We start from the raw sequence: 21,220 nt of genomic DNA, 5'->3' as shown, positions 1-21,220 counted from the left end.
CACACGACTGCCAAGTTTCATAAATCTGACCTTATTATTTTTCCAAATATTTAAAATAAGCTTTTAGACATGTATGGGAGCTACTCGAACCTGTCAAGCGATTTCACCAAAACTTCAGAAACATATCTGACCAATAGCTCGACACATAACTGAGAAGTTTCATAAATCTGACCTTATTATTTTTCCAAATATTTAAAATTAGCTTCTGGAGTTGTATGGTAGGTACCCGAATCTGTCAAGCAATTCCTCCAAAACTTCAGAAATATGTCTGACCTATAATTGGACACACGACTGCCAAGTTTCATGAATCTGACTTTATTATTTTTCCAAATATTTGAAATTAGCTTTCTGCAATACAACTCTTTGAGTTGTATTGCAGCTACCCGAACCCGTTGTCCGAATTAGTCCAATTGCAATAGGGTTTCGAGTTATGGTGCGATCAGACGGACGGACGAACGGACATGTCTAAATCGACGCAGAATTTGACGCTGAGCAAGAATATATATATATGTCCATACCGGAGACGGCTCCTTCAAGTAGTTACAAACTCCATACCAAAGCTAATTACCTTTTTATACCCTTCACGAAGTGCAGAGTATAAAAAGTTTCTTATTTTAATATGAAAACGAATCATCAAACCAAATAACTAATAACAACCACCATATAATATTAAATTTGTGTTGAAATTTTTATATGAGTACTAAAATTACACACTTTTCTTTGGAAGTTTTTGATACAATGAATAGATAAAAATTTGTTAGACTAAATACAAAATAAAATATAATTATAATTTTTCACAACATATTTTTAGTAAAATTATCAATTCTAAAATTTAAGAATTAAGTTTTTAAATAATATAGGGGATTTTTGATAACTCAAATAGTTCCAACTTAAATCTTAAAAGTTTTAAACGCATCTGTTCTTACGAATCTGGAGAAACTGAGTATTTTACTTTTTGATTTGTAAAATAATCGGTAAATAATATCAAACATTGTTTTATGATGCTCTTCTTCTAATTTATAAATTTTTGCAGTAGTTATAAAAAAACTTAAAAGTTTCTTTATAACTTTAAGCACTACTCTCATTTTTGAACATGTCATTTTTGCAGAATGTACATTTGAAAATTATGAAAATTATCGAACGATCTTCATATTAGGAACTAGAAAGAATTTAATTATGGAAAATGCCCATATAGCAAAATGGTCTGTAAAAATATGAATTGTGCTTAGATGAAGGACAAGTAAAAAGTACTTTAGTTTTTTTTTCTTTTTATGCTTTAGTTCCTGTTTTCACTTTAAGGATTTTATCTTTTTAATTTTCCAATATTAGTTTTTTGGAATGACTCAAAATTTTTTTCTTTTTTATTTGCTTTTACGACGAAATAATATTTTCAAGTTCGAAGCTCATTCTTCTAAATAGAACGAGTATATATCAAATGATTCAACTATTTTATAATATATCGTTGTTATCTCACTTCATTATACAGAATGCTTAAGTTCTTGGAATCCCACATAATTTTACTAAAGAAATCATTCACTCTTTATTTTATTTTTTCTCCTTTTCTTCTAGACGATATAAATAAATACGCTATACCATCTTCAAAATTTCAATAATAAAAAAAAAATTTTAAGTATTTAATTGATGTTATTCTTTTGCGAAAGTACTTATTAAAACCAATATCACATGATTAAGAGTAGGTTTTTTATATGTATCAATGAATAATTAAAAAAAATAGAACAACTGACAAAAAATCTACAGTCAGAAACTAAAACAAAAACCTTTTCACTTAATTTTAAGCGAAATTTCTACTGAAAATATTAGAAAAATAAAAATTTTTATTGTCACAAATTTCATAAATTTTTCAGAACACATCAAAATATGATGGAAATTTAGTAAAAAGTTAAAGGAATAAATTATTTAATGTTATTGGATTCTTTCATTCCCTGAAAACTTTCGATTTAAAAAAATACTTCAAACATAGAAATGTATTGTTGTATAGTATTTAATACAATAAGGAGCATTTTCAGTGATTTGAAATATACCCTACATTATGACAATCTGCTTTTGAAGCTGTATTAGAGCTATCCGAACTTGTCGGTATGAATATGTACAACAAATTAAGAAGTTTTAGATGTGCTGGAGTATATAATCAAAAATTTTAATGTTTACAAGGAATATAATTTAACGAAAGTTAGACATATTTTAGGAAATCATATTTATTAATATTTGTAATATTCTAAAATAACTTTAGAGTTGTATGGCGACCATCAAAACTAAAATTTTTAAGATTTAAAACTAAAACCTAAGACTTTGTGGGGATTTCACATTTCGCGGAGTTGCCTCAAGTAATTTTTTAAAAATTTAAAAGTATCTGGTCGGTAAAAACTATTTTGGAAATTTAAGTGGCGTTTGCCTTTTTCGTTTTTGATTTATCGGACATGTCTAAATGACGGCAGAATTTTACACTGAGAAAGAATGAATATACATATTTATCAGCATTAATAATAATACGCATTGAAGTTTAAATTTAAAAGTCGAAATTTGAAAATTATTGTTGTTACACAGTATGTACCTCCTTTTTTTATTCACAATCTTACAAAAAGGAGAATAGATAGCACTGGGTTCAATAACAACATAAAAATCATTCAATTCAACTAAATTAATTTAATGGTTATCTATATAGAATTCAAGTAATCATAGTGAAAATCAGTTCTAATACGATCAGTAAAAGTTAAAACAACAACACAGTGATTTGACAAACCTAAATTAATAGCGCCTTCTTCTTTAAAGTCTTAAGAAAAGGCGGATCGAGTTTTTAACCTACGTGAGTTTGGTTCAAAAATGAGAGACTTTATCCCGAAACAGGAAGAAGCAACAAATAGTAGTTGTCATCATGTACGCTATTTTAAAATGAAATATCAATCTCGTGACTAAAAAAGTTGAATTATGAGTATCTGCTAGAAAAGTCGAAATATCATCCAGGAATATTCTGACGTCACATTTTTTTAACCAATATGCACAAATAAATAAAACCGGAAAGCATTAATTTACAATATAGTTTGATGATGTCGCATCTAACGAAGTTAAAGGAAAGATAGCCACAGACCAGAAAAATTCTGAATACACCTGTTGAAGAGGAAGAATTACAGCTAACGTACAGAGAGTAGCCAAGAATAGTAAATTTTTCACCTGTTAATCAAAAATCCGAATTTCACTCAAAAACGATAAATCGGGCTTCAATAGATAAAAAAACTCGACAATCAAAAGATTTTAAATATGTACGATTAAAGGGAAAAAAGTTTTCTCTCAAGCTTCTTAGCTTCTTATATTTTGATGCACCACAGAAAATTCAAGTTCTCAAGTGTAAAACCATCACTATTAAGAAAAATCTTATCTCAAAGATAAGATTTTTACATCAACGATATGACGTGTGACTATCGTAGTGGTTAAATATCATTTTGAGAATAATGCGCAGGATCGATTTGAAAAAAGGTCCAAAGCAATTTTTTAAATGTACACAAAATTTTCTTTTAATTTTTTATATTAATCAGTTTTTATATTTTAGTGAATAGAAATGGGTAACACAGTTTATTCTTTACTGAACCTGAATTTTATAAAACTCTCGCACTATATCTCGTACACGAAATAATTTTAAGTCTTCATTTGATTTTATACCATTGTGCTTACTCCGGTTAAATTACAAGCTTTTATTATTATATAAAGTAACACGTATAATAAAATGTTGTTATGTATCAAATTTATATCTGAACAATAACAATGCTGCTACATATCACATGCAAACAAACGGATATTCACAACTTAATTATTTTTAAGCATTTATTATGTATATTTGTTATAGTTTTTTGATTGGTTTGAAAATTTACGGGGAAACAGAAAAGTCCTTTTGAGCACTTTTATGTACACTATATACCAAAAAAGTTTTTATGTTCTCTTAGTTTTGGTTATTTAAATGTGACACTACACAAGAATCAACTTGCAAAATGTACAAGAATTGTGTGTATAAGTGACTCAAAACAAAAAAAAACTGCTTCCGTTATAATTGGAGTTTTTATTGTCTACAGTTTATAAGAAATTTAATATTATATTAACATAAATATTGCAACAAACATGCTTTTGTGCTTACAAATTAGTAGAGGAGCTAAATTTTCATCATCTTGAAAATGTAAGTTAAAATATCTCTCAACCAGTAAGTTAATTAATATGCAATTATAACTTGTAATGTTTTTAATATACGTAAAATAGACGATGTTTTAAGATATTATATGTGTTATATACGTATATACTAACTGTTCAATATGCACAAGATTAGAGTATTTTATAAATATTTTAAGGATATTATTATCGAAAAGATGCTGAACATCTAAAAATACTTCAAGTAATAATTATCATGTTTGATAAGTTTTTGTATACCTAAAAGAAGACAGGAAAAAACCTCTAAAATTACTATAAGGGAAACTAAAATGTTACAAAAGAAGTAAAAACGTTTCAGTCGGTATAAACCGATTGAATTATACCCTGCACCTTTCGTTGTTGTATAGCTCGAACCTGTGAAATAGGATCTATAAAAACTTCACGGATATGTCTGACTTATAACTGGACACACAACTGCCAAGTTTCATGAATCTGCTTTATTGTTTTTAGCACTTTTCCAAAAAAATTTTTGAAAAAAGTGCTTATTAGTTTCACTCTGTCCGTCCGTCCGTCCGTCCGTCCGTCCGTCCGTCCGTCCGTCCGTCCGTCCGTGGACACTTTTTTTGTTTACAAAACTTCTACACCCTTGAAGATAGAAAGCTGAAATTTCATACGTACATAGACCTTCACTAGAAACTTATTTCCGTAGAACAAAATTTTTACCTATCTCCCCCCGTTTAGAAGTTATACCCCCCCAAAACCCTAAAAATGGCCTTTTTTAAATATTTGTTGCAATCAAACCATAAGTATTTTTGAAATTTTGCAAACGCAGAAAGGCAGTTGCTTGCTTCCCCTTGGGCGGTATACTGTAGATAAACTTAAAAAGAACAAAATGGCCATTCAAATTTACCGTTATCTAAAGTCCTTTTTTTCCAAATTTTTGATGTCGTTTTTCTTCTAGACCCCAGCCTGTAGAAGCTTGAAATTTTAGAGACTTTTATACATTAACAAATAGTTCATTTCGTTAGAAGAAAATTTTTTTTCCATCTCCACCCCCTCTCAAGTTATCGCCTCTTGAAATTTTATAAAATTTGAATTTTTGACACCTTATATTTCCGAAACCGCAAGCTTTTTCTATAAACGCAAAAAGCTAACGGTAAATTCCATGAAATTAAAAAATATAATTATTTTTCTTAACTCACGCAATTAACCCTTAAAATCGAGCATTATGTTAACCCCTTTTTATATTAATTTTTGATTTATTTCAAAGACTGCATATACTCGTATGCGTCATCCTAAATATAGGCAATCCTAGAAATAGTTAAATATGAATGAAAATAGTTTTAATAGTGTGGTAGGTACACATAGACTGTATTTAAAAGCAGAATTTTTACTTGTTGAAGGGAAAAGTGCTACAATACAAACCATTGGTTTGACCCAACTTTATTTCAAATATTTAAAATAAGCTTTTGGAGTTGTATAGCAGGTACCCGAACCTGTCAAGTTATTCCACTAAAACTTCACAAATATATTTGATCCATAACTGGATACGCAACTGCCAAGTTTCATGAATCTGACTTTATTATTTTTCCAAATATTTAAAATTAGCTTCTGGAGTTGTATGACAGGTACCCGAACCTGTCAAGTTGGTCACATGTATACAAAATTTTGGTCGAATCCATTGGTCACATGTATACAAAATTTTATATTTATACTTTTATTAGTTTTTGAAATATTTAAAATAAACTCTTTGAGTTATGGCAGCTGCCCGAACCCGTTGTCCGAATTGATCCAATTATAATAAGGTTCGTACTTGGCACAAAAGAAACAACTTGTGAAAGTTTAGCGTCGATTGCATTATTCGTTTTTGAGTTATCGCGCGATCGGACGGACATGTCTAAATCAACGCAGAATTTTACGCTGAGCAAGAATATATATATATGTCCGTACCGCAGGTAGCTCCTTCAAGTAGTTACAAACTCCATACCAAAGTTAGTATGGAGTGAGTTCACAAGAAGTGAGGGTATAATAAATACAAGTACCTGTCGACAATAATTTCTGCCGGGTCTTCGAACTCATTTCTTATAACTGCCCGAGAAGTATTCCAACACTAATATTTGAATAATTTGAATAACTTTATTGGTATAATTTGATTATTTATCATTAATATTATTATATGATTGTTAATTACGATTAGCACAAATTTTAATTATATTCAAATATGGCTTTGCACTTCCTATGATTAGATTAATTTTAAAAACAAAAAGTTTTATTTGAAACAAAAAAAGCTTTAAAATGAAGAAAAAATTTAATTCCAACTGAAATAACCTTATTTCAATACAAAAATGGTTTAATTAAATCGAAGAATTTTCAAACAAGCACTCCGCTAACAAGTTTACCTGATTTCTGACGCTGATAACAAGAAAATTCGATTTCCGAAAGCAGTTGACGCTTATATAGAACATTACTATGTATTATTTTTAGTTGAGTTTATATCTTAACTTGTAAAAATTTTAAAGTAGAGTATATTATTACTAGAAGCCCCTAATACGAATCGCACAAATTTCAAATATTTTTAAAGTAAATTTTTAAAAACAATTCTAAAAGACTTCGTAGTGTCTGTTCGTAGTATCCCGTGGTGACTCATTTTAAGTCCCTTTATCACAGGGGTAATCCTACAATTTAAAGGAACTAAGGTATGTGTAAGTAAAAGAGTTACATATATAAAATTTTAGCCTTTTTTTCCGTAGAAAACAAATTTATCTCTGGTTTACTTATGGTTATTCGTATTTTTAGTTAGTTATTCTAGTATGTTTATTTAGCGTTAGTTATTCGTATGTTTAGCAACGATTCAACGCATATATAGGTTTTCTTATGTTCACTATTTTTGGCATTTTAGATTTACTCACTGATAATATATTGAAACTCAACGTGTTAAAATATGAATGTGTGTACATTACGAAATTCATTTAATAAAGGAAAGAAAATTAAAACTTATATGAGGCTTGTCGTTGGCTCGCAAAATACAAAAATTACATCCATATACCCGCAGTGCTCATTATAGTGAATCAATAAGTAATGATTTGAAATGAACATGAACTTAAATTTCACAACAAAAATACAAAGTTAACCTCTCCATGCATTGTCGGTTGGCTCTGGTATCAGTGTAATGTGCATGAATCACCTGTTTAGTATGAATAATTTAGTAATGCTCTGCAAGAATAAATTTTTATTGAAATGAAGCTAAACATACAGATGTAATATACATATTAGGTTCTACAAAGACTTAACATATTAACTAACTTAATAAACTACAATATTTTTGCAAGCATTATGATGATTTACATCAAAAAATAATCTAATATGAACATGACCGCAAGATATTGTCTAGTTTAGCTAAAATGTTGCATGAGATTACGAAAATGCCTTTTAAATACTCTTCACAAATTTTAAGGAGGTTAGTACGCTTTTAGTTAACATACCTAGAAAAATATAAATTTAGCTCATATCAGAGGCTCATTTTATGCTAACCATTTGGTCCCTGAAAAATTCGTTAGTTTCGCTAGCAAACAGAACTCAAACTTTTAATTTTAAGAAATTCCATCATTTACCCCTTGTCCGGTTTCCGAGCGTTGGCATTTCCGCTCCGAATGTAACTATTACTCACCCTTACACTCCGAATGTAAATATTAAATTTCACGGAAATTGGGTAATTTTTTCACTTTATATGCGTATTTTTTGTTTTATTTACTTTATATTTACATTATGACGGATGTGTCTATCCGCGGCTGTAGACAAATTGAGCCCTAATTATTATATACATATGTACACATTTACATATATATAAATTTAATGATTATAAAATAATAAAAATGCATGTAATTAACGCAAAATTTTTGTGGCTACTTAAGTTTAAGAGTAAAGCTAACATGAAAAACTCTTTTTATTTTCAGTTTGCATCTACTTTAAGCAGTCATCTGCGGTATGGATATATATATATATATTCTTGCACAGCGAAAAATTTTTCGTTGATCTAGACATGTCCGTCCGCTCCTCCGTCCGTTCTTCCGTCCGTCCATCCGTCCGATCGCACGATAACTCAAAAACGAATAATGCAATCGACACCAAACTTTCACAAGTTGTTTATTTTGTACCAAGGACGAACTCTATTGTAATTGGAATTATTCGGACAACGTGTTCGGGTAGCTGACATACAACTCAAAGAGTTTATTTTAAATACTTTGGAAACTAATCAAGGTATTAAGATTAAATTTTGTAAAGGTGTGGCCAATTACATTCTACATATGCTTTAAAAATTTCAATGGGATAGCGACATCGGTTCGGATGGCTGCCATAAAACTCCAAAAGCAAAGTTTTTATATTTGCAAAAATAATAAAGTCAGATTCATGAAACTTTGCAGTCGTATGTCCAATTATAGGTCAGGCATATCCGTGAAGTTTCAATAAAATGGTTTCACAGGTTCGAGTAATTGCTATATAGTAATGAAAGGTGCAAGATATAATTCAACCAACTTATATCGACTGAAACGTTTTTACTTGTTTGAGTATTACCTTATTTCATATGCGCTATTATTATTCATGCACGAATATTTCTTTGCTAAATGTTGATTTTATTCATTTGCAGAAAATTTATAACAAAACAATAATATTATACAAAAATGTATATTATCGCTTCAGTTGCGTAACAGACTTATTAAACTTTTAGAAAATAAACACAATTAACATGAAAAATAAAAAGTTCTGCAACAAATTTGTGTACAATTTATAATGCGTTAACCATACCTAAAATGTTGAGGGAATTCAGAATAACGTTTTTTTCGTTTTCTATTTGTATGTTATTCTCTCGAAGATGAAGAATATACATAAGTGAAAATACACGATGGTTGCACCATCGGATTTGGTTTGTATAATATAATACAGATGTACCTGTACCTGTCTGTAGTTACCTGTTCAGCTGCGCATTTTCCCTCCATACAAAAATTTTACCCTCTAATGAGGGTCTATACTGTGGTACATAGCCGACGAAACTTACAAAATTCCGATGAAATTGTAAATAATCTATTAGCGCTGTGACAACAATTTAATTTTCAAGAACAGTGTGATTATTTATTCTAGATGATATGCTTTTGTAGATACAAATTTATTTTATAAAGAAAAAAAAAATGTTAGAACACATATTATAACAAGCTAGAAGTAATACGCCTCTAACAAGCTTATAAATAATTTCAAATAATCTAAGTAATTTACATATGGATAAGTGTATAATAGGTGCATAATATTAAAAATAATTTTTTAAAGAAATATGTATGCATGCTTATAGAGTTTTTATATAATATGTATAATGTATCTATTGTATGCTATAATAAAAATTTTTTTATCATCACATCATCATGTTTTCATACATTTATAATAATTAATTGGATTCAATTGCTAATTAAATTTTTCTTTTTACATTACTGTATATAAAACACTAACACCTGCTAATATGCCAGATATACCATTTTAGTAAACTTAACTTTAATTAAAATTAAAGTTATTCTAGAATTGACAAATTTACCAATTCTAGATACCAATGTTGCAATTTTCTTATAATGAAGATGTTAGATAATAATATACACTTTAAATAATGTCTTCAAGATCACCAAAAGCATGTATCCATTTTCCAATATTTGTACAATGATACTTAAATGTAAGTATATTATTAGTTAATGTATTTGAATGTACAATAATGTGGAATGGTTTAAATATGGAAGCTGTTGTATAAAAATGTTTTCTTAAAAAAACAATGAAGCTTTTGTTGACGATAAGAAATTGAAGCAAACTTTGCAAATCGATTTAGAATACTCCATCGATGTGTTATTTTTTATATGCGTAAAGTCGTTTTTTTAAAAGCCCTGTGTGAACTGCATTTGAATTTTGTTAATATCTCTTATCGTAAAAAATTTTTAAACTCTCACACTTTGCTCTCACATTCTAATAGTACTCAATCCTAAAAGTACAGGAAGCAAAATTTATGTTTCAAATAAACCCTGGACATATTTCGAAACATTGTGACTAAATTTGAAGATATGCTTGAAGTATTAAATTGGCTAATTTATTATATTTGCAGCTTCTGTTTATACCAGTACGAACGTATGCTCGAAGGGTATACTAAATTTACCTTACCGTTTGTAACTCTAAGAAATAATGGTCTGAGATATAGACTCAAGCATATGTTTTTGATCAGCGTCGAATTCTAGGCCGATTTAACTTTGTTTGTCCGTCCCAACGACATCTCAAAACCTAATTGAGCTAAATTCTCCAAATTTTCACAAATGATTTTATTTTCGTAAATGTCGGAACCCTATTTAATTGGTTATGATCGTGGTTCTAGTTCGGGTACCTGCCATACAACTTCAAAAGTTATTTGGCTATATCTCAGAAACTATAAAAGCTGTGGTACTGAAATATCACACAAACGAATATATTAGTAGAGTCAATGTGTTTGATAAATGTCGTTGAAACTTCTTTACTCGTTATGATAGCAACCATACAACTTCAATAGTCGTTTGGCCATACCCTAGAAAATATTGAAAACACAGTACTGAAATTTTGCATAACTTAATATGGTAATACGACAATTTAAAGTCATAGTCTGTTCCAGAGTCAGCTATGGCATATATACTCGCGCATAAGATAAGAATTTCGTACAGGTATCACAGAGTTGACTTGGTCAACTCTATTTTGTCTCGTTTAATAAATTTTTATTATTTTAATTTATTTTGCTAAGCTTTTCAAATAAATTTCTTTTATATTTTATTTAATATTTATAAACATGTTCAATTATATATGACTCGGTTAATTAAATTACCATCAGTGTAGATAGCGCTGATACGTATGTGTATGAGTGTAACTGCTCAGAGTGTACAAAATAAATCGATATATTGTAGGCAAGTCCTTTTAGGCCAGTCAATGATAACTCACAATATTATTGTTTTTAATTGTTATTCATATAATTTCAATTAATATCTCCAACTTGAAAATTTTAATTATCAGATATTAAAATTTAGAAGATTTTTTTTTAGGTTTAATACCTTTTGTAATACCATAAAAAATTATAACTTTTCGATTAATTTAAAAATAAGACATAAACTGCAAGACATAAAATCATAATTAGAACAATAATTCTAATTTTTATTTTATGATGTAGCTCTGTGAACAGTGTCAGTAAAAACATTATATGGAATTTAAAGTTATTATTCATACATATATTTATAATTAAAAAATTTGATATTTTAATTCGATTCATGATATTTTCGTTTATTTAAATTTTGGAATATTTCAAATTAATAAAACTCAAATAAATTTAATTTTAGTTGTTTTTTCTTTTAGAAATACTCTCAGGTTTAAATATAATGTATAAATATCTAAAAATAAAGTTTGCCCAAGGAGATATACAATAAAGTATGAAAAAAATAAAAAAGGAAAACCACAAAATTGTGGAAAATATCCAACAGGGAAAAGAAGACTAACTAAGAATAAACATAACAAGTTTCATATAAAAATTACTTAATTGATATAACAGTAAAACAAAAAAAAAAAAAGAGAAAAAATATCAGCAACAAAACCTACCATGTTTATGGGTAGAACACCTTCTTTTTGCAATATCAGTGCTATGTTAATGTATAATGAAAGTACAGAAAATTATAAAATACAACATCATATTTTGCTGTATGTTTTTCACATATTCGAGATCAAAAAGGAAATTGAAAATTTTATAAGAATATTGAGTTTAGGCAACAAAACATGTCCTTGGCCTTTGCCCTAATTTTGTGTTCTGTTTTTTTTTTTTTTTTTGAATTTTTATTTCTATTCTTTTGCGATTTTTTGAGTTTTTGTTTCTTATGTTCTTTCTATGGGTTTTTGAATTTTTAGGTTGTAGAGTTGTTTTTGATTTCATCACCTTTTTAAAGTAAATCGTATTTTTTGCGTCATAAAAAAAATCGACAATTTTTGTATGGCTATAAAATAATGAAGTTTTTGGTTGTTCCGATACTTCTAAAATTTTTAATAAATATGTTTTTGTTTATTATAAATCTGTCGTTTGTTCTTTACAAGTAACAAGATGTTTAATCACCTGCATACTTACTTTATTTACTATTCCTTTCCAAATTTTTAAAAATTACTATTATCGTCAAATTTAGAAAAATTTAAATTATGCAATAGTATTTAATATATCAGATATTAATAAATTTTACCTGGGCGGTAAATCAACGGCGCGCGTGCCAAGATTAGCACGTTTCAAATATATGTTTGTTACTTCATTTTTAGCACTTTTCCAAAAAAATTTTGAAAAAAGTGCTTTTAGTTTCATTCCGTCCGTCCGTCCGTCAGTCTGTCCGTGTGTATGTTTGCAAAACTTCTACACCTTTGAAGATAGAAAGCTGAAATTTTACATGTATATAGATCTTTACTAGAAACTTATATTCGTAGAACAGAATTTTTACCTATCCACCCCTCTAGAAGTTATACCCCCCCAAAACCCTAAAAATGGCTTTTTTTAACTATTTGTTACAATGAAACCATAAGCATTTTTGAAATTTTTCAAACGCAGAAAGGCAGTGGATGGCTTCCCCTAGCGCGGTATACTATAGCTAAACTTTAGAAAAACAAAATGGCCGTTCAAATTTACAATTATCTAAAGTCCTTTTTTTCAAATTTTCGATTTCGTTTTCCTTCTAAACTCCAGCCGTAGAAGCTTGAAATTTAAGGGGCTTTTAGACATTAACAAATAGTTAATTTCGTTAGAAGAAAATTTTTTCCATCTCCACCCCCTCTCAAGTTATCGCCTCTTGAAATTTGTAAAATTTGAATTTTTGACACCTTATATTTCCGAAACCGCAAGCTTTTTCAAATTTCTATAAGCGCAAAAAGCTAACGGTAAATTCCATGACATTAAAAAATATAATTATTTTTCTTATCTCTTAGAATAAAACATTAAAATCGAGCATTATGTTAACCCCACTTTATATTAATTTTTGCCTTATTTCAAAGACTGCATATATGCATCATCCTAAATATATGCAATCCTAGAAATAATTTTGTATATGAATGAAAATAATTTTAATAGTGTGGTAAGTATACAAAGACTGTATTTTAAGCAGTATTTTCACTTGTTGAAGGGAAAAGTGCTACAATACAAACCATTGGTTTGACCCAACTTTATTAAATTTAAAATACACAAAAAATTCATAAAAAATGTACTTAACATAATTCACAAATCAAGTTTTTTCTCTACCTGTAAAAGATTTTTAATTAGGAAACACTAATTCATACATTACACAATATAGTTCCTAAATAGAGAGCTCAATATTTTAAAATTCCTTCAAAATTTAGAAATACACAATTTAATACATATTTATGAATACATACCAGAAATAAATTCATACTAATTTTTTAGAAAACTGTCGAAATGAGTCGAATTTTCAACTCGATTTTGTTGTTGATAAATTGATTTTTGATCAATTTTTTGATTACTGAAAAATTTAATGTTTTCGTTTAATCACTTTAAGGGAATATTTATTGAATTTTTCGCTAAAACGCTAAGCGTTTATAAAACTGACTTAAAATTAGAAGAAAGGTTTGCCTACATATATCTATTGGCTATTTCACTTTTATATTTTATTATCTACTTATGTTAGTCAATTTAATTTTTATACCCTTCACTTCGTGAAGAGTATATTCACTTTTGTATGGACTTGAAACAATCGTCTCCGGTATGGACATATATATATATATATATATATATATTCTTGCTCAGCGTAAAATTCTGCGTTGATTTAGACATGTCCGTCCGTCCGTCCGTCCGTTCGCCCGATCGCACTATAACTCAAAAACGAATACAGCAAACGGCACCAAACTTTTACAAGTTGCTCCTTTTGCGCGAACGACGGCTGCTATTGTAATTGGGCCAATTTGGACAACGGGTTCGGGTAGCTACCATGCAACTCCAAAAGCTGATGCTAAATATTTTGAAAAACAATAAAATCAGATTCATGAATATAGATCACACATATCTCCGAAGTTTTGGTGATATGACTTGACAGGTTCAGGTAGCTGCCATACAACTACAGAAAACAATTTTAAATGTTTGGAAAAATAATAAAGTCACATTCACTAAATTTGGTAGTCCTGTATCCAATTACAAGTTACATATATCCCCAAAATTTTGGTGGAATGGCTTGACAGGTTCGGGTGGCTGCCCTACAACTCCGACAGCTAATTTTAAGTATTCTGAAAAATAATAAAGTTAGATTCATGAAACTTTGCAGTCATGTGCCCAATTGTTGTTCACATATATTCTTGAAGTTTTGTTGCAATGACTTGACAGATTCCGGTAGCTGCCATACAACTCCAAAAGCAAATTTTAATGTTTTGGGAAAGTAATAGAGTTAGATTCATGAAACTTGGCAGTTGTGTGTCCAATTATAGATCAGACATATCCATGCAGTTTCTACAGAGTGGTTTGTGAGGTTCAAATACTTGGTTTATAACAAAGTGAGCTAATTCTAGATATTTCAAAAACAAATTTTAAACTCAAATTGTTAACGTGCAGGATATAATTCGGTCGGTTTACACCGACTGAAACGTTTTTGCTTGTTTTTTTAAAAAATTGGCACGAATGTTCATCATATCTTACCACCTAGGGTTTATAGTATAAATCAATTAAATTCTTGTAATGACTAAACCATAACTATTCTTTTCTTTTTGTAATAATTTGGTGAAATTGTAATAAATATCTCTCGTACGTATGTGAATTCAAAATTTCATCGTATTTTCCACTGATAACATAAGTGGCGTTCAACCATTTAATGCTATTTACATAACTAAAATAAAAATAATGTACTTTTATGCGGTATATTGGCAATGCTATAGGCAGCATATCAGTATCAATTTGTATATGCAAAATATTGCAAACCTTTAATTTAATTTTACTAAATTTTTCTGTAAAATTTTATTGCTAAAATTGTGGCACATTCTAAAAAGCATAATTACTGTAAAGGCGTTACATTACTTTGCTGTAATTCATATATATAAAGAGAACTTACTATTACCAACTTAATTTAGTACCAACTATTAATAATATTCGCTAATTAAAATCTTTATCTGTAATTTCAATTTCTACTACTGCAAAATTCATATTTTTTAATCACAAAATTGTTGTAACATACGAGTATAAATGAAGTTTTTTTGTGGCCTAAGCGGAGTTTATTTTTAACTAAATACAAGAAGTAAAGAAAAGAATTAATGCATATGTTTTAATGAAAATTATGTTAAACTTAATACAAATTAACAATTACTTATCACCATTTTGCAGCCCTTTAAAAAAAAACTCATCATAAAACCATGAAATTGCTTTTATTTCTATAAAGCACGTAATGTATATAAGTATGTAATATTTTTGTAAATGGTTTTCATTTAAATTTAAAATTGTATGGGGTGTTCTTATAAGGGAAAAATGTATGGTCTTATAAGGGAAAAAAATAATGCACTTGAAAGTTATGATCATTTCATTTTCAAACTAAATTGAGGCGCTCAAGAGGAAAGTAGGTACGATTTCCCGAGGAGCAAGTGCGATTGAAAAGTTCTTCAATTTTTATTCAGAGATATTTGTTGGAATTAATGCAACTTTTGGTCACAACTTCCTTCAAATTCCATTTCCATACTGTGAGGGTAGTTGTGATCAATATAATTGTAACAACGATATGTTTTTCGTGTACAGATGAAATCAATAACAAAAATGATTTTAGGACCTAACGTGAGTTCTGGAAAGAATTTGACTGAAACGTAGTTTATTCAAGCGACCGACACAAATAAAAAAATTATATATAAAGCATACGAATCATTTTGTAGATTTTAAAGTTTAAAATAGACCTTTATAATGAAGAAAACATTTGATAATTTATGTTGTTAAAAAAAAATTTCTTACTTGAAGTCAAAAATAAATTGAGATTTTTAATTTTGATAAACGCTATATTGAAGATATGTTTAAAATGGTTGATTAAAAATGAATGGTCCAAAATACACTCAGAACTGAATTTACATTTAATTCTTTTGGTTTTTGGGGGTGAGTTCCCACATAAGTAGATTTTAAAATCTAAAAGTAAAATAAGCAATAGATAGCTTGTACATATATACTCATATAAGGAATAGTGGCAATTTTTTTTCTAATTTTAAATTCGTTTTTGTTAATACTTAATTAGAATTCATTATAAACCTTTTTTACATATGTTCTCATTTTAGCACTTTTTTCCAAAATATTTTGAAAAAATTGCTTATTAGTTTCACTCACTCCGTCCGTGGACTCCTTTACAAAACTTCTATATCCTTGAAGATCGGGGTCGTCTTCTCGGGGAGGTTCCGCTCCTATCGATGCCTAGGGACGACATGGTAAGGAGGTACAACTTCGAGAAAAATTTTGCCTCGTTGCTGAGTAACAGAAGGGACTGGGAGCGTGACTTTTCGGACCTCCCAGTTGGAACACACGTTATTAGATGGTACGCAGATGTGTCAAAGACCAGTATTGTGACGGGTGCGGGGGCCAAGGACCAAATTCTCCGAGCCTATGGGAACATTTCCGAGTGTGTTTTGGGCTGAGTTGCACGCCATTGAAATGTGCGTGCGGTTCAGCCTAGAAAGGGGGTACCGGGGAAAGGAAATAATGATTATGTCGGATAGCCGGGCTGCGATCGGAACGCTGAACTCGTTTTCAGTATCTGAAGGCCCCATACTGAATCCGCGGCAGTATGGGGCTGTCTTGAGAAGTTCAATGAGCTAGGCAGATGCAACCGGGGCACACTGTGTTGGGTGCCAGGCCATGTTGGCGTGGAAGGAAATGGGGCCGCTGATGCGCTTGCGAAGAAGGGGGCAAGCGCACCTCTTCTAGGGCCGGAGCACTTCTGCGGGATCGGACCACATACTATTCGTTGGGAATTAAGGAAGGAATCAGAATACTATTCGTTGGGAATTAAAGAAGGCGGTCGGAGCGCTGGAGAAGTCTTGCGGAGCTGCGGCAAGCCAAAGAGCTCCTGGGAGATTATGACCAGAAGCGATTTAAGAAAATTATAGGGATGGGCAAGAACGAGGCGAGAGTCCTCACCGGCATTTTGACGGGTCAGTGCAGGCTTAGGGGACACCTCAGCCGGCTGGGCCTGGAAAATGAGGATGCTTGCAGATTCTGTGGGGAGTATGGAGAGACCTCAGTGCACCTCCTGGGGGAGTGTGATGCTCTTGCTCGTAGGAGGGGGGAGGTTCTGGGAGGCTTTGCTCTAACGGTGGCGGAGTTACGGTCTTCTGGTCCTCACAAGTTGCTTGAGTTCATCAGGAGAGTGGGTCTCGAGCGTGTGTTTTAGAGCATGCCCCGCACTCGGGTGGTGGAGCACAATAGATCCTTATACGTGGTTTTCTTTTATTTCAATAAAAGAAAATTTTTACCTATATTTTGCTCTCAGCTAGTTATAGTTTCCCAAAACCCTAAAAATTCAATTTTTCAGTAATGATGCTAGCTTAAACAGAATAGTATTGCCCGACTTCTTCTACAGTCGCATATCATGTTTGAATTTTACAAAAACAAAATATCCACTAAAATTTATAGTTTTTCTTCCAGACCTCAGGTTTAGATAAATAGTTTATTTCTAATAAATAGTTTATTTCGTTAGAAGAAATGTTGTTTGTACCATGCTACAGTGATTTCCGTGCTATTAAAAAAATATAATTATTTTTCGAGCGTTATGTTAACGACTCTTTATTTTTTTTTGTTTTAGTTCAACGAATGCATACAATGCTCTTCTCAAAGCTATGCAATTTTTGAAATATATTCGTATATAAATGAAAGTAATTTTATTAATGGAGTAAATAGCTAGATTGTTTTTAGAGGCTGTATTTTCACTTGTTAAACGGAAAAGGGCTACATTTCAAACCATTGGTTTGACCCAACTTTATTATTAAAGGGCGTCAAAATATTTTTAAAGAAATTTAAATAAGTTTCGTGGCTAGAAGATATTAGCAAAAAGACATAAAAAATTACTAGCCATACAAGTATATGAACGGAAATAAAATATACAATAGAGCGCGCAAAAATAATAAGTATTATGATTAAAACTTATAAAAAAAGGAAAAATTTTTCGAGCGTCAGAATAGTATTTGTTTCCGTTCTACATAGTTTTGTAACTAGCAATAAATATGTACAAAATGAGAAACAAAGGAAAAGTCGCGTTAAAACTTTTTATTTTGTTTTTTTTTTTTCCTTCTGCGATGTGCGTGATTGAAGATTTGCTTTTTATTTTATTTTGCAGACTTTGAAATCACGCAACGAATTTAGGTAGAACTGATAATATGAAATGGAGAAAAAATTTTGAATGAATTTTCATTATAAAAATTGCGGAAAATTTTCATCTAAAATAAAATAATTTTTACTTCGGCTTCAGTAACACGTGCTCCATAAAACAACCTTGAACTAACTGGGTTAAGTAACTATTTTATATGCTTTTATGTTTAAATATATTTTAATAATTTAACATTGATTTACTTAAACAGTTTTTTTATTTCTTTATAATTCGAATAATAAGTTATTTATTGTGATGATGATGGTTGTATATATATATATATATATATGTATATATAATGTATATATTATATGCTACGTAAGAATATTGTCATTTTTAATACAAACATTTTGTTGACAAGAAATAAATTACGTCATTATATTATAAATATATTATAATATATTAAATGGTATTATATAATATCAATAGATGTATAATTTTTCCTTACCTTTTTAACATTATGTTTAAATAAAACGTATTTCAGATCATATGATACTTGATAACCCATAACATTTAATTGCCTTAATGTATGATTTGTAACTAGATTTGAAACAGATATATTGGCAGTGTCCAATACGGCTAAACCACCATCATCTGATTGAAATATATATTTTGTTGTTGTAACCCATGCTGGCTCTAAGCGTTTTGGTGTTATTTCACCTTGTAAATATTCATCTAATATCATACGTCTGCCAGACCAATATAATAGTTCATCGACGTAACTAAAATGTTGAAAATAATTTTAATCGAATTAATAATTAATTTTTACACATTACGCTACACATATTTAATATAAAAGTACTTTTAAGGAGTTTCTATATTTAAAACTCTAAATCAATGGCATAATAAATTGAAAAAATTTGTGAATGAAAGGCGGTTTTGTACGAAATATGCATATAAGTCTAAGGTAACTTTATATTTAATCTCTATATGAAAGTCTAAAGCTGCCTTCTGAAACAAGTAATTCAGATAATTCGAAGGAAATGTCCTTTTCAGTGTTATATTTTTACATAAAATAGCTGGAAACAAGATTTCTGTTAACAAATAGAATTATTGCAAATAATTGTTTTACTAGAACTACATTAGTATGTTACTACTACATATATATATTATAAGCAGAGAAAAGAAAATAATTAAAAGAAAATTTTCAGTAATTCATAAAAAACTTACCCTAATATATAAATTGCAGTAACAATACCAGCTATAACGACACCAATAACTAATAACGATAATACAATACTACTCCAATTATGCCCTTCATCTGGAAAATCATCTTCTTTCTTTTGTTTTGGATCTTGCACTTGTAATGTTTCATCAGGTGGCAGACGCCATGAACCACCGCCACCACCACCACCACGATCCGAAGTCACATTTGCATGCATTTCAATTTATTTTCGCTTAAATTACTACAGTTTTTACCACTCTTATTATAATTTTTTAAATTATGAATATTATTACTTTTATTAATATAATAACAAGAACGTATATAATTATTTAACTGACAAATTATACAAATACTATAATTATTTAATATAATTTTGATTATTACTGTAATAAGTACCGTTATTAAATATTTGTAAAATATATTATAATTTAATTTATAAATATTAAATTTTTCTTCTCTTTTATTTTCACTTTTCTTTAATAAATTTTTATGATAGAAATGCTTTTTTAAAAATTCGCGCAATATTTTTTCAATTGTTATCAATTTATGTAAAATAAATTGAATATTACAGTTATGTTTAGAATTAAATTTATAATGACTTATTTGTTGTTGCGAAAGGATTAAATTTTGATTTTTATTACTAATAAATTCAATCGTTAGAATTATACCTAATTTCTTAGGTGTCGTTTTGGTTGCAGTTCTAAAAAATCTCGATGTTAATTTCGATTCAATGTTTTCTACTATTGATGAAATTAGTTTTATTATTACTGTATTTGTAACTGAATATGTTAAATGTGTGGATTTATATTTAATTACTACGTAATATTGCAAATTTATTTGAGGAGGTGGCCTTATTTGGTGACCTCCAACCCTTAATGGTAAAAGGCCACCACCACCACTAAACTGTTTGTAACCCGCCACGCTTGCTGAATATAATTATAGCGACTAACATTTAGTGATGAAAACAATCTGTAGAAAAAAAGAAAAACATTATTTTTAACATTATATATAATTCAAAGCTCATATAAATTTAATGTTTGTTAAATTACAGTCAGAATCAATTATAAGAAGTAAAAACGACAGTCGGTATAAACCGACCAAATTATACCTTGCACCTTGGCAATCTGAGCTTAAAAATTTATTTAATCTGAAATTGGACACACGGCTGCCAAGTTTCATGAATCTACCTTTTTTATTTTTTTGAATATTTTAAATCAACTTTTGGAGTTCCATGGCAGCTGTCCGAATCTGTCAAACTATCCCAACAAAACTTCAGGGATATATCTGTCCTGAAATTGGGCACACCACTGCCAAGTTTCATTAATCTACCTTTATTATTTTTCCAAATCTTTAAAATTAGCTTTTGGATTTATATGACAACTAACCGAACTAGTACAGCAATTCCATTAAAATTTTTAGAATATATGTAAATTGACACAACTTTGCCAAATTTAATATTAATATCCCTATTAATTTTAAAATATTTAATTGGGCCGAAACGGACCCATTTACAATAGCA

General features: G+C 29.5%; 1 protein-coding gene across 2 annotated transcripts in view; it reads right to left on the bottom strand.

Moving 5' to 3' along the window:
• LOC129615016 (inactive dipeptidyl peptidase 10) overlaps positions 1-20,071 on the bottom strand; it is a 92,807-nt gene extending 72,736 nt beyond the window's left edge. For both annotated transcript variants that reach the window (XM_055530056.1, XM_055530057.1), the window contains exons 1-2: positions 19,707-20,071; positions 18,985-19,258 (exon numbers count right to left, since the gene is read on the bottom strand). In XM_055530056.1, the coding sequence (XP_055386031.1) occupies positions 18,985-19,258; positions 19,707-19,918 (486 nt within the window). In that variant the 5' untranslated portion in view covers positions 19,919-20,071. The remainder of the gene's footprint in view (positions 1-18,984; positions 19,259-19,706) is intronic.
• Between the last annotated feature and the right edge of the window lie 1,149 nt (positions 20,072-21,220).

The sequence above is a fragment of the Condylostylus longicornis genome, unplaced genomic scaffold (assembly GCF_029603195.1).
Source record: "Condylostylus longicornis isolate FDR11 unplaced genomic scaffold, ASM2960319v2 ptg000135l, whole genome shotgun sequence".
NCBI classification, from domain to species: Eukaryota; Metazoa; Arthropoda; class Insecta; order Diptera; family Dolichopodidae; genus Condylostylus; species Condylostylus longicornis.
This window is presented reverse-complemented; position numbering and strand designations above follow the sequence as displayed.